The 24,828-nt window shown below is 36.0% G+C and overlaps 1 protein-coding gene across 3 annotated transcripts in view; it reads right to left on the bottom strand.

Moving 5' to 3' along the window:
- Positions 1 to 403: 403 nt before the first annotated feature.
- Positions 404 to 24,828, bottom strand: part of Mapk8 (mitogen-activated protein kinase 8) — a 44,051-nt gene continuing 19,626 nt past the window's right edge. The window contains exons 3-13 of one of the 3 annotated variants that reach the window (XM_010622529.3): positions 23,768 to 23,938; positions 20,454 to 20,583; positions 17,614 to 17,672; positions 17,372 to 17,510; positions 11,617 to 11,782; positions 9,640 to 9,711; positions 7,735 to 7,917; positions 7,301 to 7,425; positions 6,707 to 6,770; positions 3,856 to 3,933; positions 404 to 576 (exon numbers count right to left, since the gene is read on the bottom strand). In XM_010622529.3, the coding sequence (XP_010620831.1) occupies positions 431 to 576; positions 3,856 to 3,933; positions 6,707 to 6,770; positions 7,301 to 7,425; positions 7,735 to 7,917; positions 9,640 to 9,711; positions 11,617 to 11,782; positions 17,372 to 17,510; positions 17,614 to 17,672; positions 20,454 to 20,583; positions 23,768 to 23,889 (1,284 nt within the window). In that variant the 5' untranslated portion in view covers positions 23,890 to 23,938 and the 3' untranslated portion in view covers positions 404 to 430. Of the gene's footprint in view, positions 582 to 3,855; positions 3,934 to 6,706; positions 6,771 to 7,300; positions 7,426 to 7,734; positions 7,918 to 9,211; positions 9,284 to 9,639; positions 9,712 to 11,616; positions 11,783 to 17,371; positions 17,511 to 17,613; positions 17,673 to 20,453; positions 20,584 to 23,767; positions 23,939 to 24,828 lie in introns of all 3 variants that reach the window. The other 2 variants (XM_010622528.3, XM_010622530.3) reach the window with 2 other exon arrangements.

Genomic DNA, 24,828 nt, shown 5'->3' with positions numbered 1-24,828 from the left:
GAACAAAACATCTGAAATAAACTCTAATAAAAAAACTATAAAAATCTTAAATAATTCATGATATAGGCAAGTCACCACATAATAGTTGCTTTGATAAACAAAATCTTACAAATTCAGTAAAAAAAAAAATCAGCAGCATAAGATAAAGCAAATATGCAAAAATTTAAAACCACGATAAAAATAATTAGGTTTACATTATGCAGTTAATTACAGCAAAAAATACAATACAGTTTTGTTGCTGTTTTAAAACACAACTTAGTTTTTAAATTACATCACTTGAAATTAAAAAAAATAAACTACTTTACTACAAAATGAATTCTACAGTTTTTGAAAAATCACTCAAAAATAAGACCACTGAACTGTTTTCAAAGAAGTTTCTATCAATGACTAAACGACTCCCCACCCCTCCCACCCCCCAAGGCCTAAGTAGTTATCTACAGCAGCCCAGAGGTCCAGCTGATGCTTCTAGACTGCTGTCAGTATCCGAGGCCAAAGTCGGATCTGTGGACATCGAAGACACATCATTGACAGACGATGATGATGATGGATGTTGAGAGCCACTGATCACTGCTGCACCTGTGCTATGAGAAACAAAATAGCAAATCAGTTGCAGAGAGTTTCAGGCCAAGCTACCTGCACTGTCCTGTGTACTCCAGGGATGAAAGTGACTGTTCTCTGAGAAGGCTTACTAAAGACATCCACAAGCAATATGGGATGTGATATGGGAGTGACACTAACTTATGAACACTGCTCTAAGAAAGCTGAGATGAGAACATGTCTAGACCCCAGGAGTCCTGTCCTTCCCACTAACTTGCTTCTGAAAACAAGAGCTTGAAGTCCTAATCACACCTGGAATTGGTCCTCTAGCACAATTCATGACTGGGCTTCAGGGTGAACTTGGTGACTAATAAAGTTTAAGACTACCGACCTACAGAAAAACTTTTGTTATCTTCTCATAAAAAAGGACAAGTCCAGACAACACTTCTGGCACATCTTATAAAATAGCCAACACAAAGAATAAAACCATTTTCACCGGGAAGGACCTGAGTTTAACTGCCCTCGTTTACATAAGCTTATGTGCTTGCGAAGGCAACTAAAGTATCCTAGTTAGGTAAACTCAGGTCTACTTATTTTGATTCTAAAAAATACTTGATAAATACAAATATGGCTTTATCAAACAAAGAATAGGGGAAAGAAAAGTAGCACCTAGCAGTAATTTCCCAGACTGTAAAAAGTAACAGAACACTTGACCTAAACAGATACCCTTTCAAAGTGCTAAGCTGGAAAGCATGGGGGAGGGCAGATCTGACAATGTGGTGGGGACGTGTTAAAGGCCACTCACATACTATGTAAGGACCAATGAACCAAACAATCAACCAAATAATGGTCATTACAGATTTGAATAATGTAAGTCACAGAAGTTCTCAAGAACACATTTATGGCACACACACAAAAAATGTCTATCAAACACAAAAGCAGAATTTCTAAGGATAATCAGGCACCCAATGCTGCTGCAACTGGCATCTCCATGTTGGGAAGCCCTCATTCTGCCTAAGCATGGATGAGCAATAAAGCATTTAACTACAGTTCCTCTGAGAGCCTGTCTTCAGACAGAATGCAGAAAACAGGGACATCCTTGGGGCAAGTACAGGAAACTGTGAAGCAGAAAGGAATGGAACCACAAAGGACAAAGTGGGTGCTGCGAGCTGAAATGGGAAAGGAAAGCAGCCTAGTGTGGAAAAGGAAAACGGGGAAGACCTCCTGGCCTTGAGAAAGGCCCACTAGGTTACCAGAAGGGCCACATGTGAGCTTGTACTCTCTCTCTGTAGTCCCAGCAATACGATTCTGTTAACACAGCCTTTGCTGACTGAACAGTAAAACACATACTGTACTGTATACCATACACAGTACACCTGTACCATGGCTGACTTCTGAGAAGTGTACCAAAGCATTCAAATCACTTATTTAATTCTAAATTCTACCACATGTGGTTTTTATATAGGACTTAATTTTATCAGGATCTTAATTTTATCCAAAATTTTTAATCTGGTAAAAATTGACTTTTAATACATTATAATGAGTTAACTTTTAAATCTGAAAATCAACTATCTAAGAAAAATAACTGTTTTCTCTAAACTTAAAAGCAATACAATAAATTCTCAAATATATGAACAGTAATAGTATGGAACTGCTTTCATCTCAGGTATCTGGGTTGTTTCCTCCTAACGTTGTTTCACACTCAAGACAGGCCAACTCACTTAACCCAAAGGGCATAACACTGGGTTACAACAAACCGATCTGATACCTTTCCACTAAAAATTTGTACTTTAGCATAGTAACTGTTTGCTGTACATCTCAGTAGCTCCAACAGAGGAAACAGAAAGCAATCTTGTGTTTACCTACTTTGTATGATGAATGGCAAGGTGTGTGTATATGTGCAAAAGTGTCAAACTGGGATTTTTACTCACATAATGTTCCGTCTAGTAAGTTTTGTGTATGTTTACTTGAGCAGCACATACACAAGGGGGTAAAATATACCCACATTGCTCCTCTATTATGAAAACGTGATTTTATTATAATGGAATGTGGGTGTGACTCACAGTAGCTGTGCCTAGGAAAAGCAAAAAACTATCTGTGCATTCACCTACAACTTTCAGTGATACAAACAGTCCACTTAGGTACACATGTCATAGGTTTGCCAACACTGCTCTAGAACCACAGATATCTCTGCTGCCAGCCAGAGGGAATATGGAATGCTGGGAAAATCATATGCTATGAAGTAGTTCCACCAAGTTCTCCTACATGACAGATCATCTTCCATTACCTTTCCTGAACTTGTTTTCTCATCTCTAAAATGTGCACAGCAATTCTTAGGATTTCAGGGGGGTGAATGAAATAAAGTACAAAACTACTGGGTGTCTGTCCTTGATATATACATGTCACCTGCCATTTAGCTTTTCCTCTCCATTTTTTGTACTTTTATAAGTTCCAAGATTAAATTAAGACAAGCTTATGATAAAAGAAAATCATTCACTCCCACAAACCAAATTCCCTCTTAGGGAATAAACACTTTTTAGTGGTGGTTTTAATGTCACTGCTACATATCAAATATACTGAAATGAAAAAGATAGCATCTTGTATCATATGAACCAAATATTGGTTCAAAGAAAAAAACTGTTAAAAAGTCATAGAAAAGTAAGTTGCCTACATACCCCAGCAGTTTGCAATACCAATAAATGTCTGGAAGCTAATGCCACCACTTTGAGCACTTCTTACAATTGGAGATGCTAAAGATAACATTTTAATCTCATTACAATTCAGTAAACTTAGTATTAAAATATATGTTTTTATTTTGTTGATGTACATATACTTTTTTTTTTAGTTTTTTGAGACAGGGTCTCACTATGTAGTTGAGACTGACCTGGAACTCACTATGTAGCCCAGGCTGGTCTTGAACTCACATCCATCCTCTTGCCTCAGTCTCCTGACTGCTGGGATAATAGGTGTGTGCCACCAGGCCCAGCTTTGATGTATACATTTTTGGGGCAGAATCTGTATACTGAATTTTGAGAAATTTTTTCTTTAACAACAAGGCATCAGTGGAAGAAGGTTTTAAATTTCTGTCCCTCAGAGGTGTATCAGTGTCAGCAAAAGAGACATGCATTTTATGACATGAGTTATCAACATATCAAGTGTTAGGCCAATAGTGTACTGATGCTTTCAGATTTGACCAACCAGATTGTAACCTGAGTAATAGTGGTAGTATGAATGAAAAGCACTACAAGTTTCAGGCTGCTGAAGATCACAAAACAAGAAGTAAAATGCAACCTCAACCATGCTTATATTGTAACCAACCTAAAGGAGAAGGCTGCCCCCGGATAACTCCATTCTTGGTTCTCTCCTCCAAGTCCATTACTTCCTTGTATATCAATTCTGAAAGACAGATAGGCAAAAATGAATTCTGCAAAGTCTAACAATGAATATCACAAGATATGAATGCTTTAAGTCAAAACTTTTAAACACAGTAAGTATGTCAGGTACTGCCTTCCCATACCTGACAGTCCCTACAGGTCAACCTGAGATTTATGGGTGTTAATAACAATTCCTTAATCCTTAACCACACATTTTTTTGAAAGAAAGTAAATGTTTCTCAAGTCGGCTTAGGGCCAGAGCTGGGGTTAGAAGTTGGGGAAGCTTTATCTGTTTACGCGGCCAGTACACCGCACCGCAGATGCTCAATTCATTGTTTCAGTCAGGGCCGAACTTTGTGGTTGTCTTGTTGACTTCCACTGCCTGAGCCCTGGCACACTGCATATGCTCAACCAAGTATCTGTCACAAAGATTTAAATCGGAGCATGTGGAAGATTCTTTTGTCAGAATGGAACAGGAACAAAATTTGTTAAAGGAAGAGATGTAGATAGTTATGCTCAAATCTGCCCCAACCCCAGTACAAACACTGTCACTGCCGACATTGTTTTTCTTTTTTTGGTATTGGGGAATGAACTCGGGACCTTGTGCTTACAAGGCAGGCAGCAGAACCACTGAGCTAAATCCCCGGCCCCCAACATTCTGATTGTGTTCTCTGAGGCTTGAGGATCATGGTGGACCACACTGAGGACAGCTCTGGCTGCACAGAGAACAGTACTGCCCCCAGCAGGAGTCTTCTAGGATATGTCAAGTGTGATGTACCTTGTAATTCTCCTGTCACTGTCAGAATGACCTGCTGATAAATGCTACCTCATTATTCATCATCTCTGGGTGACAGTCTTTTGAGAATTGTATAAAAGCAGTAAATTTTGTTCTGAGTAAAACATATGAACCAAAAGCATTGCACAAAATTTCAAGAAGGCTGCACAATTCTGGAAGTTCAATTTCTTATAAAGAATCCCTGACAACATTTATGCTGGTCAGAAGGTGAAAATGGATGGACAGGTTAGAATGAGTAGTTTGCCTGCTATGGTAGCCTTGGCCTTAGGAGGACAGAAAAAAAGTTTGACGATGAAAGAGGAGATGTTTTTTATTTTTTTCAGAGACAAAAAGAATGATATTTCAGATAAGAGGATTTAAAAAAGTAAAAATAACATCCCTTTGTGAAAGGAGATGAAGACATAAAGAATCAAAGCTAATAGGAGTACCAACGAGGTAAACAATCTATAGTTACTGGCTTTGGCAGTGGATTTTCCTTCCTGCAATGACATGATGAATCTGTGAAATACAACAAACCAACGGAACATGAAACTGTCAGGTGAATATTTTAATAACTGCACTGATCCTGAGCTACAGCCTTGTGGACTACTCAGTATATATGTAGACAGACACACTAGGCTCAACCCAAGCCTTTCATTCTGCTGGGTTCTATTAACCATGAGTCTCTCAAAGCTAACTGAGAGAAAATATCTGGTTATTCCTAAGAAGAATCAAATTCATTTTTTGCCAGATAAGTTTATCAATGGGTTTAGTTCCCTGTTCAGGTTTTCACCTCCTCGTACTGAGAAACTTAGCTCTTTATAACAGGTCTTCTGCACCTCCACTCTAAGGTGACATAAAAAGGGGTCATATATTTTGCCCAAAATCACACAGCTAAAAAAGTGGTCCAAACACTAAACACCAACAGAGATGGCGGTAAATAGGTCTAAAAGTTACCCACACCGTATGTCCCTAGAGATCTTTAAAATGTATGTTATTTTGACATTCCTAAGAGTATCAAAGCATTAATAATGTTCACCCACATTCATAAAACTACTATACTTATGTACAAAGAATAAAAATTCAGCCCTCTGTTGGCAAGGGTGACAGTCATTAGACACCCCTCTATAATACTAATGCAAGCTTTTGGCTCAGCATTATCTCCTGGGACTGTTCTCCCAGCCATGTTCTCACATGTGCACATGAATACCACACAGCTGTCGGTAATAGAAGCAGACTGGGCCCATCCGAAAAGCATTCCTAGAGGGAGCTGGACAGAGACTGTGACACGTACACAGCACAATACATACCAGATATCAAACCAATTGAGGCAGCTACGTGGTCCAAGAGGGGCCATCTTCATGGTACACAACTGTATCGACAGCAAATGTGAACAGCACACAGTATGCAAGCACTTATGGTTATACAAATACACTTCGTATAAACACAGACTATGGAAAAATGGGAGAAAGCACTAACATGTCTACGTCTAGGGTGGAAAACTTGGAAATTAAGTCAGGGAAAAAGAGATCCACTTTTGTAAAAATTATCATTACTATCAGCTATGTCTGTTGAGTGTTTGAGATGGTGTCCCACTATGTTGCCTGGGCTGGGCTCTAAACTCATGACCCTCCCTCCAGTCTCCAAATTAGCAGGATTATAGGTATAGGCCAACACACTAGGCTCAAATAATTAATTATTAAAACAGAAAATAGGTGGCGCACACCTGTAATCCTAGCCGCTCAGTAGGCCAAGGAAGGAGGATCAAAGATAGAGGCCAGCTTGGGCAACACAGCAAGATTTTGTCTCAAAATAAAATCTTAAAAAAAGACTGGGGTGCTGCTCAGTGTTAGAGCTCTTGTCTCACATGCAAGAGCTACTGGTTTTAATCTCTAGGAACCAAACCAAAACAAAAACAACAGAAAATATCATTAATTCCCCTAATATGAAGTACAAGGAACAAAATTATCATAAAAAGCCAGAAACCCTCTCAGTTTCTAAGAAATCTGGTAGGTGTTACCTTTCCACTCTTCTATAGTGTGTTCCCTTTCATCTAGCTGCTTGTCAGGGATCTTTGGTGGTGGCTGAAACACAAAGGGATAATAATTCAGTCAGTTTCCTGGAAGTATATCAACTCTTAATAGCTATATGAAGATTTGTAAAACTGCATCAAGCCAAGACTAATCAACTGTCCACAACAACTGTCCACAACTTCCTTACATAGGCTAGTTCTATAAGATGTTTATCGCTTAAAAAAAAAAAAGATGTTAACATTTTTCTTTTCTTCCAACTTGTGAAATTGTCATATTTCATTACATAGAATCTTGTTATACTTTCGGTCCAAAGCTAGGATGTCCCACAGAGGTCCTTCCATTCCAGCCCCTCTAACCAGGTGTCAAGGCAAGAGAGGGAAAACAGTGCAAGATAGCTTCCTTGCCTAAGAAGTGCCCAGTCACACTCGGCAGCTGAAGGTACTCTTCATTGAAAAAACAGAAAGGCACCATCATTATGAGTCTACATTCTTTTTTAAAATGAAAAAGTCTCCTCCAAATCTAAGTTTAATTCTAACCCTAAGAACACAGTATGTTCTTCTAACATTAAGAAAAAGACTCACAGCTTCTGCTTCGGAGGGATCATACCAGACATTGATGTATGGGTGCTGTAGTGCTTCATCCACGGAGATTCTTTTTGATGCATCTATTACCAGCATTTTGGATAACAAATCCCTTGCCTGACTGGCTGCAAAAATAAACATGTTAAAGGACACATTCATAAGGGTTCTCAAAAATTATCAGTAATATTTAAGAAACTCAAAATTATCTTTCACTTATATTTTATACATCCTTATGTTTTATTTATTCTTATGTTTTAAAAAGGAGTTTTAAAAATTATAAACCCAGGTCATATGTATGATTAAAATATAATATTAAAGGTAAAAATAACTAAAACTTTGTTCAACCACCTAGAGATAATTTTGGTTTATATCCCATATGAACAAACACATAAACATTCACACAGGAATTTAATATATACGTTGGTAAAAATTACCTTTAAGTTTGTTGTGTTCCGAGTCAGCTGGGAAAAGCACATCAGGGAAGAGTTTCTCAAAGCTATATCCAGCATATTTAGGTCTGTTTTCAACATAAGTCCTTACTGTTGGTTGCAATTTCTTCATGAATTCAGGACATGGTGTTCCAAGCTGTTCAATAACTTTATTCCACTGATCAATATCTAGTATCAAGTAGCTAAGAAAAATACTCTGTATCTAATGTTCAACACATTAGTCAAAACCATATTAAAAAATACAAGAATATGGAAAGTTAAAGAGACCTAAGAAAGAATGTGGCAGTTATAAATTTTATATTTCACAGCTAACTCATAAAAGGCAATGACTTTAGGTAGACAGAAATGATCAGTAAATACACTTTGCTAACCTTATTGTGTGTGTACACTGTGTGCATAAGAATACTAATTTTACCATCAAATGGAATCCTAATCTCAAATGCTGAAATTATAAATAACTCAAAGTCAAATTATCATTACTTTCCATAAAAACTCTAACTGCAAACAGTACATATTTCCAAAATACAAAACATGTCCTTTTTCCAGCTTATTAATAAGAAAAATGTGAAAATGTCTTACAAAATGAGAAATGTTTCTATAATGTCTTGCTTTTTGAAGTTTTTTACATTAACATAACTAGTAACAAAAAACATGACTGATAAAAGTGGCATTTTCTTTTTTTTAGCTTAAATAACAAAAAAATTTAAAGTTCTGAAACATAAAGATATTCAATATTTCAGTAAGTTGTAAGGTTAGGACTCCCTGGTTTCATTCCTCCTAATCTTTACATTCTAAGCCCTTGAAGCCTTAGAGACCCAAAACTCTTATGTAACCTAGTGAATACTCCCATTCTTCCTCCTACAGCAATTCTAACTGTTATTTGTTGATAAATGTATCACTGTTAATATAAATATTAAAAGTGGTCAGATAAACAAAAGGCAGGAATCCCAATGTAATTGTTGCCATTTAAAGCTACTACTGCTGAAATTCTCACACAAAAGAATCAGTTATGTTATGGTGAATAATGAGACAAACAAGACACATAACACACAGAACATTAATAAAAAGAAGGTGGAAGGACAAAACAAAAGGATGGCCAGCAGCAATAGGCAATTGGAAAATTCACATTAAATCCTTAGTATACTCAAGTGTATAATTATTAGAAATTTTAAATGCAAGCCATGATTTATTTAGGTTAAATAAATCAACTCAAGCTAGCAAACAAAACAAAACAAAACAAAACAAAAAACCTCCATAATTACACTTGAGCACTTTTTAGAATTCACATATGAAACAATAAATGAAGGAAAGTCTACGTCAAATTGTAGGTGGCATTTTGAAAGTGTAATTTAACAATACTTTATATTAGGGAGAGACAAAATACATTACACCTGACCAAGCTGAAGTGCTGTCATACATTTTGACCTTCATAAACTACATAAGAGGCCAAAGATAAGGATACGATCTGTACCTGGGAACAAAACACCACCTTTGATCATTTCTCCCATGATGCACCCAACTGACCAAATGTCAACTGAAAACAAAATGCAATGACATTAACATAAAGATTTTGGTTAAAATAAAAAGAAAATATATACACATTAAAAAAATCACACACACCATGTATATTTTAAAATCATAAAAAGCAGTATAAAATAAAAATGAATGACAGTGAATGTGCTCTAGCTACCAGCAGAGACTGTATGTCCTACTGCCAGATGCAGCCTACAAATATTTCAGCTCATCTCAACAATTTTTGAACTACAACAGCTACAAACTTTACATCTGTTTAAAAGCCTGTATGTATGAATGTAGCATATTCATTTTCATTGGAGAAAAGAAGGAGTTCATCACCTCACTAATTGATCTGCTGCAAAAGCACAAGGATACAGTCCCTTCCTGGAAAGAGGATTTTGTGGCAAACCATTTCTCCCATAATGCACCCCACAGACCATAAATCCACTACATGTTTGCAGCACAAAAGAAGGAAAAGCAAAGCAAAAGATCATTAAAATCAAAGAAGCATAATATGACTGCATTATATAAAAACTGCAAAACATCATGAAAAGAAAAAAGTGATTTTAATTTCAGCTAATGGAATAACTTAAAACAAAATATTTTTTGAGAAGCTCTGGTTCATAAAAGAAAATGTAAAGTGTGGCATTTTAATTACATATCTAATTTTAAAGTGAGAGCCATGCACAGAAATTGCACAAAGTAAAAAACGTATGTCACAGGTGAGAATTTATAAAATATGAACAAGAACCAAACACAAACTTTATAAAGAATATAAATATGTGTATATGGTAGTAAAATTATAAAAATAAAACATAGTATTTTGAAGTTTAACTGTGCATTATACTCTCTTTAAATAAAAGAAAAAAGCAAGAGGAGAAATAGTTCAGCATATTAAAATATTTGAGAAATAATGTCTCTATGAGCAGTTATCACAAAAAGTTAATTTCTTCACATATTTTCAAACTGGATTTCTTAAATTAAGAAGTACTATATCTATTCTGAAATTGATTATTTTCTTGACAACATCATTCCACATTTACTGCAGTATCCCAACAACAAGTGCACTGAGAACGAAGACTTAACTTCTTGGAGAGGAGTTAATAATAGAAGATGGAACAACAGTGATTTAAAAGGAAAAGAGTTAGAAGCTTGGGTTTGGGTGTTGAAGTTTCTTTTGCTTTTTGTTTTTTTGGTACTGGAGATGGAACTCAGGACACCTTGTGCTTGCCAGGCAGGCGCGGTGCCTCTGAGCTACATTCCTGGCCCTCTTGAAGTTTCTTTAGGGGCACAAGAGGAAAGAGCAGGGCTAAGTGTTAAAGAGATAGGCTCTTTACCCATGTTGGAGGATTTAGGAAAGTTGAGCCTGTACTTTCTAGTACACTCCTACCTGTAAGGAGAATGCCAGCTCACCGAAGAGTCTTAAGAGCTAAACTGGTAGAAATTTTCAGAACTCCCAAGGAACTGAAGTTTCCCTAAAATTTCATACTAAAATGCATGCGTAACTTTTTAGAGTTATAGTATGAGTTAACCCTCAAGGATGAAATTTTAGAGGAAAAATTAATAATCATAAATCAGTTCACAGCATAGTCTCTTTCAGCTCTCCTTTTTGGTAAACATCTATTAGGATAAGTTTTTTTATTGGAGTAAATTTTTGTTATTTTATAAATTGTAGATAAAACAGAAGTCTAAATGATCAGGACATTATTTATGCTGGGAATCTTCAGAAAAACATAGTTTTAAACAAGATGGTCTGGAAAGCAGCAAGTATGAGAAAAGATATTATCTGGATCAGTGAAGACTTTCTTAGACCATAACTTTGATTCATACACAAACTTAGCTTTAAAAGGGCTTATTAATAGGCAGCTTAAAATATATTCATTGCCACATTTTCCAAAATGATCAGAAGTAGCCTGGGATAAAAAAACAGATAAATCTATTGTTAACAGGTGTGAGGGTGTCACTAAAAGGAGGAAGTACTTATGTGTAACCCTGCTGGCTAATGTGTTTACTATCAGCAAGAATGACATTTGATTCATTAGGCTGGGGAAGGGGCAGGAAGCAGTATGATGACTGCACAATTCTTACCCCAAGACAGGACAAGATGTCAGCTCTGTAGGTGACAGTTGTCATATTTATAGGACACTGATCCTTCATGCAAAATCACCATCACCAGAAATGCAAAAGCAACATTCACACTGGTCACTCTCATCAACACTCAACAAGCTTTCAAATTTTAGGTAGAGAGTGAGAAAATATAGTAGCATGCTTACTTAAGAACAAAAGAGTGACAGCTAATGTTTAAAATACTATATGTGATTTGAGTATTTCAAATGAAAAATATATGCTGACCGTTTTCCTTGTAGCCCATGCCTAAGATGACTTCAGGTGCTCGGTAGTAACGAGTCACTACATAAGGCGTCATCATAAAACTTGTTCCTGCAGTCCTAGCCAGTCCGAAGTCAAGAATCTTCAAAGTGCAGTCTGATTTTACTACTATATTACTGGGCTTTAAGTCCTTCAAAAAATAAAAATAAAAGATTGCTAAGATATATATTTTGTAGTTCACAAGTAATACTGTCACATTTTTCTCATAATATCAGTGTACAGATGTACCATAAACAAACCTGAGAAACATCATTCTAAAATATGTGAACATATATAGCTATTAGAAAAGTTAGTAGTGTTTATTTCCTAGAAATTACTATTAGCTAGAAATTTTTTATCAAATAGTGTAAAAAAAGACTTGGAATGGCATCTTAAGCTCAAATAAGAACCACTATGATAAAACAAAGAGTCACAAGTTAACATTTATTTTCATTTGAATACCAAACGACTAGTATTTTAGAAATTTGTTTTAAATTCACAATAACCTTTGTACATTCATTACAAGTGGAAACAAGGCCATCTTACCCATCATGGCATATATTAGTTAACCTTTCAGACCAGAAGATAGATGTTCAGCTCCAAAGGACCAAAGTAGTCATCAGTCTTTATCCCTGACTTCCCACATGAAAGCTCAAAAACTTGCTCATAAAACTTTCTGTCTGCCTGTACAGGTATGACACTGTCACGTTGGTCCCAACAGTCCATATAATATCAACTTGCTGTTAATATTGCTAAATAACATCTTTATGAATAACTTCCTTCCATTTGGGGTCAGGTGGACAATTTGTGCTATGCCCATTAATAGGAAGGCAGGAGTATGAAAACTCATGGCTTCATGATCAACATACTCTGCCTGTTAGCTCTGATGAATTCTACTGTGAACAAAGGAGAGAGAAAGCACATATCCATAACATACATACACTGCTTACATATGTACTGTTGAACCTTACATATGGTGGTGAAGTGTCTTTGTAAGCAGTCTCTTTCCCCCACTATGACCTCCACTGGACAGGCAGTCAGGAAAATAAATCTTAGTGACGTACAGCCCCAAGAATTTCAGTTCTGTTACCGCTCAGCCAACCCTAGTCCATTCTAACCCCAAGATTGGTACCATAAATAGGGTCTTACTACAATGCTGAACAGCCTTAATTGGAAAATCTGAACTCCAGAATGCTCCATAATCCAAAACCTTCTGAGTGCTGACATGACACTCAAAAAGTTCTGGATATTGGAACATTTTAGATGTTCAGATTAGGAGTGCCCAACCGGTAAGGTCCACACAAATGTTTTCAAATGTGAAAACATTTGAGGCTATAAAATCTGAATCACATCTGGTCCCAAGCATTTCAGATATTAGCAGTTGAGCAGAAGGAAAATTAGTATCAAAGGTGGAAAAGTGATCCAAAGTACCAGTGGCAGAACATTCTATAACACCGTCACCTGCACAGCATGTGCATAATGAACCGGAAGCTTTAGACCAGAGGTTAGCAAATTAAAGCCTGCCTGTCTGTATAATGAGCCCCATTCAGCTGGAGCCTCTGAACAACCATTCACCCCCAACCTTAACTTGCACTGAACCCCTAAGGGATGAAAGACCAGGTTATTTTTTTACGAAGAAAGTAATTCCAGATGGCAAAAAGTGAAGTAAATCTAAAATGAGCAGAGGGCCAGGGATTTAGCCTGCCTTTCAAGTGCAACAACTTGAGTTTGATCCCTGGTACCAAAAAATATATATATAAATAAATAAATTAAATTAAATAAAATAAAGTGAGTAGAACACAAAGATCACAACCGTGTCCTCAAGACCTGCTGCAAGAGCAGAGGTTCTAGTTTATCACCTTAAGTGTTTTCAAAGTTATTCCAGGAAAAGAAACCAAACAAAAACCCAGAAGGAACATTTTCTAGAATTTACTGTACAAAGAAAAGTGGAAGCATCAGGGGTGTAGAGTTCATGGTGGAGCACTTGCCTAGCATTCCTGAGGCCCTGCGTTCCATCCCCAGCATGCAGAAGGGAAGAGGGGAGAAGGGGAGGAGAAAGAAGGAGGAAGTGGCAGAGGTTCTGTGGCACTTGCTTTTCCAGCTCCTGGAGTGATGGCTGGTGAGTCAGTAAACCTCCCCAGGAACTGTCCTCAGAGGAGGAGGCCACACTGCTTCCTGGGTGGTGGCTGGCTGAGTTGCCATCTGAGGCTTCTGGAGTGACTGCATCCAGTTCAATTTCTACACTTGATCTTAGCCAAAAGTCTGAGAAGTGATCATCCAGTTCAATTTCTCTGCCTGCCCACTTTACTTCCTTTACTCCCCATGGACGCTGACCCCAAGGAGACCCCCAGATACTTTGTAAGTATGCAGGTTTGGGTATTTTGTTATAGAACCAAAAAACAGACAACTATAATAGTGAAGACTGAAAGCCTTCCCCTTAAGATCAGAAATAAGACAGAGAAAACCACTTTAACTACTTCTAGTTAACATTTTACTTGAAGTTCTAGCTAGAGCAGCTAGGCTAAAAAAAGGCACCCAAAATGAAATGAAACAAGTAAATCTAAGGTACAGATGGTATGACCCAAAATAATATACAGAAAATCATTTAAATCCATTAAAAAGCAAAGCTCATAAACTTTACCAAGTTGTAAGACAAGCTCAACACAGCAAAATTAGTTGGTGCTTCTATATGCTACCAATGAATCTGAAAGGAAAATAGGAATACCATTCCATTTATAATAGCTGCCAAAGAAATAAGATGCCGAGAAATAAGTTAAGGTCAAAGTACACTGAAAACTATAAAACAGCCATGCCATGGAGGTACACAGCTGTAATCCCAGAACTCTGGGAGCCTAAATCTGAAGGCTCATAAGTTTGAGCCCAACCCAGGCAACATAGTGAGATCTGGTCATTAGCTAGGGATTTAGTTCAGTGCAAAAGCCCTGGATTCAATCTCCAATATTGCAAACAAACAAAAACTATGAAACACTAACCAAAGAAATGAACTAAATTGTGGATGCTGGGGATTTAGCTTGGTGGTTCCGCTGCCTGTTTCGCAAGCCTAAGGTCCCAAGCTCAATCTCCAGTACCATAAAAAAAAAAAAAAAGAACTAAATCGTGTCCCCTCAAAATCCCTGTGTTAAAGTTCCAAAGTGCCAATGTTGAATGTATTGAACATAGGGTCCTTACAGAGATAACTGAGGTTATAATGAGAGCATAAGAGGCTCCTGTCCAAATGAATGATGTCCACGTAAAAGAGACACTGAAGTATTCTTTACCCACACAGGTAGAGGGAGAAGCCATGTGAAAACACAGCAAGATGGCAGCTGTGCCAAACCAGAAAAAGAGGCCTTTAACAGAAACTAAAATATTTTGGTACACAGACTTCTAGAATGTGAGAGAATAAAGTTCTGTTATTTAAGCTACCCAATCTGTATCATTTTATTATGGCAGCCCAAGTAGACTAATAAAACTCAAGAAAACTCAAGATAATGGAAAGATAGCCTACGTTCACAAATTGGAATACTAAATTTTGTTAAGATGACAAAACTACCATGCAATGTACAAATTCAGTGGAACTCTTATTAAAATTCCAATGCCTTTTTTTTTTTTTTTTTTTTACAGAAATGGGAAAGCTGATCCTGAAATTCATATTCAATCACAAGGGGCCCCAAATAGTCAAAGCAATAGTGAAAAAAGAACAAAGTTGGAGAATTTTTTTTGTTTTGTTTTTGGTACTAAGGATCGAACTCGGGACCTTGTGCTTGTGAAGAAAGTGCAGAAACCACTGAGCTAAATCCCTGGCACGTTGGAGAATTAATATTAAGTCCCCATTTCAAAACTTACTATGAAACTACAGCAATCAAAATAATGTGGTACTAATATACAGACAGACACAAAGACCAATGAAATGAGAATCCAAAAATAAAACCATGGGGCCAGGGATTTAGCTGAGTGGTGCCACTGCCTGCCTTGCAAGTAAGTGCAAGGTCCCAAGTTCGATCCCTGGTACAAAAACAAAACAAAACTAAACAAAGCAAAGCAAAACAACAACAAACAAACAAAAAATTCACAAAAATAAAACCATGTATCTATGGTCTGGTGGTTTTTAACAAGACCATTCTTTGAGGAAAAGAACAGTTTCTGACAAACAAAGCTGGGACCAGTGCACTTCTACATATGAAGAATGAAGTTGGTCCCTTACCTTAGACCATACATAAAAAAGAACTCAAAATGGGTCAAAGACCCATATAAGAGATAAAACTATAAAACTCTTACAAGAAAACCTAAGCTCATGACCTTGAATTTGACAATGCATTCTTACATGACAAAAGCACAAGCAACAAGAAAAATTAAATTTTATGAAAATTAAAAACTTACATATTAACAGATATCAAAAAGTAGAAAAACAGCTTATGGAAAGGGAGAAGAGATGTACTTCATGTAATTGACAAAGGCATGATCTACTATATGGAATATGAATATGGTCATTTTAATGATCATAACAAAAACACAAGCAACAAATTAAAAAACAAGCAAAAGACTTAAATAGACATTTCTCCAAAGATGACAAGCTGCCAACAAGCATATGAAAAATGATTAACATCATTAGTTGTTAGGGAAAGGCAAATCCAAGCTACAATAAAACACTTCACATCCTAGGTTGGCTAGACTCAAAACCAGATACTTAACAGTACTGGCAAGGTTGTGGAGAAACTAGAACATTTGTATGCTGTACTGGGGAATAAAGTGGTGCAGCTGATTTTGGGTGGGCACCACTGAGCTAAATCCCCGGGCCTGGTGCAGCTGATTTTGGAAACAGTGCTTTGGCTCCTCAAAGAGTGAACCATAGAATTTACAACATGGCTCAGCAAGTCCATGTATAGGATGATATATACTGAAAGGAAATGATAATAAATTTTCAAACAAATGCTTTTTTTGAGACAGGGTCTTGCTATGTAGCTAGCCCAGGCAGGCCATGAACTTTCAGCAATTCTGCCTTGGCCTCCCAAGTGCTGGGATTATATGCACAAGCCAACACGCCTGGCTTGAAATAGTTGTATATGAATTTTCATAGCAGTGCTAGGTGTAATACCTAAAAGACAGAAATAACCTAAATGTTCATAAATGGATGGATAAATGAAATGTGATACACAGAATATTATTCAGTCATTACAAAAAGAAAGCACTGAGCTGGGCATGGTGGCACATGCCTGTAATCCCAGCACTCAGGAGGCTGAGGCAGGAGGATTGCTGTGAGTTCAAGACCAGCCTGGGCTACATAGTGAGTTCCAGGTCAGTTTCAACTACATAATGAGACCCTGTCTCAAAAACCAAAAAAAAAAAAAAGATACATGATACAACATGGACAACCTTGAAAACGTGCTAAGTGAAAGAAGCAGATACAAAAGTCATGCATCATGAAGAGTCCATTCGTATGGAATATCCACAAGAAGTGCACAGAGAATGAAGATTAGGTATGGTGTGAGGGGTGGGAGAGAGGAGTCAACAGTGACTACTTTAAGGAATACTGGAGTTTTGCAGGGTGATAAAAATATTTTAGGACTTGATACGGATGGGAGCTGAGTAACACTAAATAGACTAAGGGCCAGTGAACCGTACACTTTAAAATGGTCAATTTGGTGCTCACTTCGGCAGCACATATACTAAAATGGTCAATTTGTTATTTGAATTTTACCTCCATGATAAAAAAGCATGTGGTGGTAGTTTATCTACCTACCCGATGAATAATTCCAGCAGAGTGAAGGTGCTTGATTCCACACAGCATCTGATAGAGAAGGTAGGACATTCTTTCATGATCTAGTTCCATTTGAATCACTTGGCAGAGATTGGCATCCATGAGCTCCATGACTATGTAACTTCATGGGTAGAAAAGGAAGACAGCTAAAGTGTACAGTAACAATCTAAGAATAATGTACCAACAGCATTTTATACTAACAATATTCTGATTACCACACTTACACATCTTGAAATTCTTCAAGGGATTTCTGTGGTGTGAAAACATTCAAAAGGCCAATTATCTGTGGTAAAGCAGAAAGACAAATTAGAAATTACTTAATACTTCATTTGGGAACCACAAATACATGGTTTAACATGTTCACAACTGAGATGTAATTTGTATGTCTCACTGCTGGGCGGCTTGTACTACCAGTGGTACAAGCATGACGATCTCACTGGGTGGCTTTTTATTCATTTTATTAGTAAAAAGACCAATAAAAGTGATCAGATCCAAGCCACCCAATACCACTGGTGGTTCAAACTGGCAGAAACATGTTAAAAAAATTCACTATTAGTTTAATCCTTTAAATTCTGTTTTAAGAGCAAGTAATCATTTTAATATATTAAAGCTTTATGGACCAGAATTGGGGAAGAGGAAGGAATGACTAGGAGGTATAGAAGATCTTTACGGCAGTGAAACTACTCTATATGAAAGTATGAAGATAGAATGTATCAAACCCATAGAATATAACACACTGCAAGTGAACCCAGGAGGCTGAGATATTGCTCAGTGCTAGAATGCTTTTTCAGAATGCATGAGCCCTGGGTTTAACCCACAGGACTGCAAGGTGGGGGGAGTGAGTAGGAGAGAGAGGGAGGGAGGGAATCCTAATGTAAGCTACAGATTTTGAATGATAATTGTGTATTAATGTAGGTTCACCAATTACAACAAGTGTATCACTTTGGTAAGGGACGTTATATTTTGGGGGATATAGGACATTTGCTGGGGTATAGGATGTAAAATAACTCTGCACCTTCTTCCCAATTTTGCTATGAACCTAAAACTAACAGTCTTAAAAACCAACAAAAAAAAACCTTATTAATAGAAGAGTTTTACATAAGCCTTTCCTCTCATGAATACTCTTCAAGTACTTATATGACAAAAAGCTCTACATACATTTACATTTATCAACTAATGTAAATACCTTCTAATAGCTCTTGTCTAACTCAGTGTTCTTCTATAATCAGCCCTTTCCTCCCACTGGTTCCATTTTTTAATACTACTCCAATTTCTCAGCTTTCTTCATTTCCAGTCAATTCCACTGATTTATCAAGAGGCATACCCTCTTTCCTGCTACTGTCTTTAAGCCTTTTCTTTTCTGTTTACCCTTCCCCTGCATGATATTATCTATGTTTTTTCTCCAACATGACTATGTGGCAAATTCCCATATGCACTAAAAGCTTTTGCTTAACTTAGGAGTTTCAGATATACATGCCATTTATACAGATATCTCACAAATAGTATAAAATTGAACTCATTTTTATTCCTATCCAAACTTAATTTTCCACTGTGCCCTCCAGTTTACATCAGAAGATTCAGAGTGATTTGTTTCCTATTCCAGTACCTGTATCATAAAAAATATCTGAAAGAATGCTATTCATTTCAAGTTTGCACTTCAACCAACAGATGACTGATCTATGTGGATGATGAAAATGTTTAAAAGACAAGACACAAAAACACCCATCTATAAGGGAGTGGAAAAGCAACTACCATCCCTGGTTTCACCACATTTATTTATATTCATTCACTGAACAAAATATGTTTTGAGCCTTCAACTGTGCCAAAGGAAAACAAAGGCAACACACAGAACCCTCATCGTGAAAATGGTCATAAGCTACAAGAGCACTAGCAGCTCTACCAAGACCAAGAGACCAACAAAACCTTGATGAGTAATACCTCTAGCTCCCACCTAGAACAAGAACAGCTACATAATTTTTCCTTGCTAGGAGGTCCTTTTTCTTAAACAAGCCAAGTTTTACATTTTTAAGAGTCAGATTAAGTCTACTCTTCTCCAAAGCCTTCTCAGTTCATTGAAGCTCACAGAAATCTCTCTAGAAATCATGGCACTTACTGCCCAATCACCATCATTTCAGAGTTAGACCATGAATGCCCTGATATATCTGATATTTGTTTTGCCTTCAAAAAAAGGGTAAACTTCCCAACTAAGGAGCCTAATTCTTAATTGCCATATATTTTTCTCTGGGTAAAGAACCTGTACCTCCAATACACAGAAGACTTATATTCTTAATTCTCAAAATGTGTTAAATTGTGTTATCTACTATCAGAAAGTATTGAGTATTAAGTGTATTTCAGTAACTCTTTTGGACAAACACCACAAAGTGTCTCAAGCCAGATGCTTCCTTTTAAGTATTTTATAAAATGATTCCTTGCATAAATTTTCTCCTAGTTTACTTCTTCTCAGCTTGGAGTGATCATTCCACTAAAAACATCATAAAAGTATCAGTATGCATAGTATAAGTTTTTAAAAGTATAACTGTTTATTCTCAAAATAAACTAGATGAAGTGGCACATGTTTGTAATTTCAGCACTCCGATGATGCAAGAAAGTTGGTGGGGTGGGGGAGAAAGTAGGACGGGGAAAGAGATTGATTTTAATTCTATATGCCATATGATTTAAGTTTCAATGTCAAAGTAAAAGGGGAACAATTACATCTTTGTGCTAAGACTAGAGTTTTCTGAAATGCCACCTTTACAGGGAACAAAAAGCAAAAGATGAGATCAATCCTGAATAAAATTGTTCTAAAATACTTCTTTAAAACTCCTTTTGGAAATTAAATGTCAGGAAATCACACAATCTAACTTTCAAAAGCTATTTTTCTTTTGATATTATTTAACAAAGTTGAGTAAAATTCACACTGTGGAGAGATGTGTTTATTCCTTTTAAACAATATTTCAATCTGGAAGAACAATTTAAAACCCCTAATATTTAAAAAGTCTTTGCTATTTATGTATTCATGAATAAAAGTTGATTTGATTTTAAGAAATTTAAAATATTCACTTACATTTTTGTGATTAACACATTTCATAAGAACTAGCTCTCTATAGGCCCGCTTGGCATGAGTTTGATTTTGAAATGGCCGGCTCAGTTTCTTGATTGCAACATTTCTTTCCAGAATAGCATCATAAGCTGCACTGCAATAAGAAATTTAAAAAGAAAAACAGAAAACTTAAGCAAAAATCTGTAGAACAGAATTTATGAAATAGTAATACAGATTCCTCACTTTCTCCAAAGGCAAACAAAATCAGGTAACTGTCCCATCTGTTTGACACTTGCTTTCCGTACTTACTTCCGCACACTCCTACAATGTGTAACACCTGTCTCTTAAAACACTGTCCAAAGAGACAATGGACTGTGAGGAGGCACCTACCTATTCACTGGGCATCCTCCAGGCCCACCTTGTACATGGTGGGCAATGACTATACAAATGCCTCACGTGTGTCTAGGTTCACTAAACAGCTTAGAGCCTAATGGATTTCTTCCTCTTACACCTAAATCAGAGAAAGGCAGAAAGACACGTGGCTAGAAATTCTACTCAAAATACTTGCCCAAGAATTCTACAAAAATATGCTACTTCCATCTTTTTGGACACAAAATAAATACAGAAAGGGAAAAGTACATACAGAAGTATGTAAATCAAAGTTTATTTTGTAATTAAAAAAATAAAAATCTTTAAAATTTGCTTTGGAGGAGAAACGAAACAAATCAATTGATAAACACAAATTCCAGATTTGAGGACATCAGTAGCTATTTCCTAACCGGGACACAGAGCATCACACTCATCTATAATCTAACTCCTATATGTCTTCCTCTACCTGATGACACTCACCACATGGCAGGCCTTTCACATATGACCGGTCAGAGAAACTGAAGCCCAAATAAGGTAACTTGTATTTAAATTATTGAATTTTATGACTGAAAGACTTTAAAAACCATTTGGATTCAACACTGCTTAATACAGGGCCAGCAACTGAGTAATTTGCAGATTAGCCAGAAAGTTAAAAGCAAAGCTGAGAAGACTAAAACATGAGGCTGTGTGTGCATTTATAAATAGTATGAACAATACTATGCCATCCAACATGCTACAAAAGAGGATTTTTATTTGTGTAATATTTGAAAAGTCAGCTCACTTCTGATTAATGTGATTTCCTTACCCAACTATAACTCTGAATTTGTTTTGTAACTATCTCATATCAGATATAGCACAAAACTATATGGATTAAGAAACTAACACTATATAAATGGATATACCTATATATTCAACACACAACAATACCAATGCATATAAATACACACACACTAAAATGTACACAAATATTATAATTCTCTTTCAAAATGCCATATTTACAGATATATATCCTGTCCAAATTAAATATAAAATGAAACCACACTGGGGTCATGGAAAATTTCTAGTAATTCTATCTTTAGAAAACACAAGTTTTATTTGTAATTGTTAAATTCATTCCTATTCACAGTTTACCTGCCAAATAAAAGGAATATTTCAAACTATAAAGTTCAAAATATCTGAGTGGATTTCACTATTTTATATCCAAGGATACAAGGTTCTAATTGTTAATTCTTAAATGTGCACAGATCAGAAACAACTGGGGATTCAGAAGCCCTAATCCAAGTCTGGTGAATCTTACATTATGGACGAGGTCCAAAATAATTCTTTATTGCCCCCCAAATAGAATTTTTCAGTTGATCACTACAATAACATAACAATGAGTTTTAAAATTTTTACATTTAATATTTGTTTATTTCAAACTTTTAGGAGAATTATTAAGGGAAAATTTGAAGACATTTATTCCTTAGGACAGGTACTGGGTTAAGAGGATTTAAGGTCCTTTTCAAAGCAATGTTTTATTCTTAATTCTGGTACACAAATTTCAAAGTGCACTTCTTCTCTGAGAATAATCAGAAACATTAATATATTTTTAAATAGCATAAGTGTTTATAAATAGTGTAACATAATTCTCACAACTACTCTGTAAATTAGGTAAGAATACAGGCTCTGAAATGTTAATCTGCCAAGAATCACAAAGCTAAGTCACAGACGTAGAACCTGAACCAAGAACAGGCTTTCAGAATCCTAATTCTGACTATATAGTAACATTTTCTTTAATTTGTGGCTGGCTAATTGATTATATTCTTAAAATGACAGCTAGAGAATGCAGTGTATAAAATGAGCCCAACTGCTAGAAATATTCTACAAGTAAAGATCTTCCCTTTTCTATATTTTCAGAGATAAGTAAATTTTCAGTTTGGTGTTTTTATGAAATCACTCATAAATAATGGTATTTTTTTTACATACTTTAATGTACAAATAATACACTGACATGTGTATTGTTATTGAACTTAATTCAACATTTCTGATACCGTCCCTTGTTGATATAGATAGCACCAGGTTATTTAAATGCTGAACAGTATTTCTACTCTATGACTACATCATAATTTTTTATTCTCTTGTTGATAGATGATTCTTTTTCCAAGTTTTGCTACTGTGCTTAATGGTGCAAAGAAGAGCCCTATGTGTGTTGTCTCTCTGTGTTCAAGTGTAAGAGCTTCTCTAGAACCTGGCATAAGTGCTGGATCATAAACAGCACCTGCATATTAAATAGATTTCAAAACAAATTTGGTTCAGTAAGAGGTAATAAAGATATAATTATGCTTAACTGTGGTTTAGAATTCCTTCAAACACTAGCTTATTATGCTAACTTAGTGATTTTGAATCATTAGTAGAACTACCCCAAGGAGTGTTCTGCATTTCAGTTTATAAGGAATTATGCTGATCAATAAAAGCCTGGGCATTCTGTAGAAATTAGCTTGTAAATCAATTTTAAAGATATATATGAGTCGTAAAACACATACAGTGAGATGATATTAGGTGAATTCATTCTCCAGTGTAAAATAAGATTTCTGAAATTCCAGAGTTTCACTATAGTGTAAAAGTGAAGATTAAGTGAGGTTTCTTAGTATATAACTAGCTATGGGAATAGATGTATGCATGGAATTAACAACTGTGCCAATTATTCTTTCCTGCTACAGAAATGTCTCTATATAACATATGATCAAATATTCAATCATGGTTCATATTTAAAGATAGTAGTGCTGATTTATTAAAATCATGCTTTATGAATAATAAAAAGCCCATTACTCCCTGAGGAAAACAATCAACCATGCTACAGTTTTCACTTAATTTTTATAGTTTTAATTTCATTTTTTTGAGGCAATTTATTTACCAAAGTATCTATATTATGAGATGAAAAAAGGGAGCAATGAATGAATCTTTGCCTAAGTTTAGAAGTAAAAACTTACCATACTATTCCTTGAGCTCCTGAACCTATAGGTTTTAAATTCTGGTATCGTTTCAGGACTGTGAATGTAGAATCTCCAATCTCTACACTATAAAAATTGTTGTCACGCTTGCTTCTGCTCATGATGGCAAGCAATTAATTTAATGGCTTCATCCAAAAATTCACCAAGTGGCTGCAAAATGGAACAAAATGTAATGTTATCAAATGAACTTGTTCAACTTAAAATCTGAGTCCTTACTCTATAGTGGTATTAACAGAGACTGTGAGAAGTCATGTTCAAAGAGCTACCTGTTTAAAAAACACAGAGAGGGCCGGGGATTTAGCTCAGTAGTTCTGCAACCTGCCTCACAAGGGCAAGGACCTGAGTTTGATCCCCAGTATCAAAAAACAAACAAACAAACAAACAAACAAAAACACAGAAAAAAATATCACAGAGCCTTGGTTAGTATTTGCCATACTTATGTATATGACCTAATTTCTTTTAAAATACATTTACTAGACTAACAGTTTCTCCTATCTAGATGTCACTAGTATAAAGTAATTATAATTAAACATGTTCTAAAAAGCACCTCTAATTCAATCTTTTTAATGTGGTTATTAAGACTACTGAAGTTTGATTTCTGTGAGAAACTGATAAACTTTCATTAAAATTGTTAAGAGTCTCATTTAATGTTGTCTAGAAGGTCAGACTAGTAAACTGGTTAGCACAGACCACCTCTGCCTAACAAACAAGGTGCTGTCACTGGACAGCTTCTCTACCACACAACATCCTAGTGTCACATATATGCTGTCTAAAATGATTGAAAATCTGAGATGTGGGATAGAAAAAGTAGTATCAAGAAAGAACAGAAAAAATATGAAAAAAGGAAAAAATGGAAACAAAGTTTTTGTAAATAGGGAGGGTGAAGTGGGTAAAGAGAGGGCAGGGGAATGGGGAAAAATAAGAACCAAGATACATCATGTTGTATCCCAGGGCCGGGGATTTAGCTCAGTGATTCCTCTGCCTGCCTTGAGTTTGATCCCTGGTACCAAAAAAAAAAAAAAAAAAAAAAAAAAAAAAAA

Source organism: Fukomys damarensis, unplaced genomic scaffold (assembly GCF_012274545.1).
Source record: "Fukomys damarensis isolate Sample0158 unplaced genomic scaffold, DMR_v1.0_HiC HiC_scaffold_1, whole genome shotgun sequence".
Lineage (NCBI taxonomy): Eukaryota > Metazoa > Chordata > Mammalia > Rodentia > Bathyergidae > Fukomys > Fukomys damarensis.
This window is presented reverse-complemented; position numbering and strand designations above follow the sequence as displayed.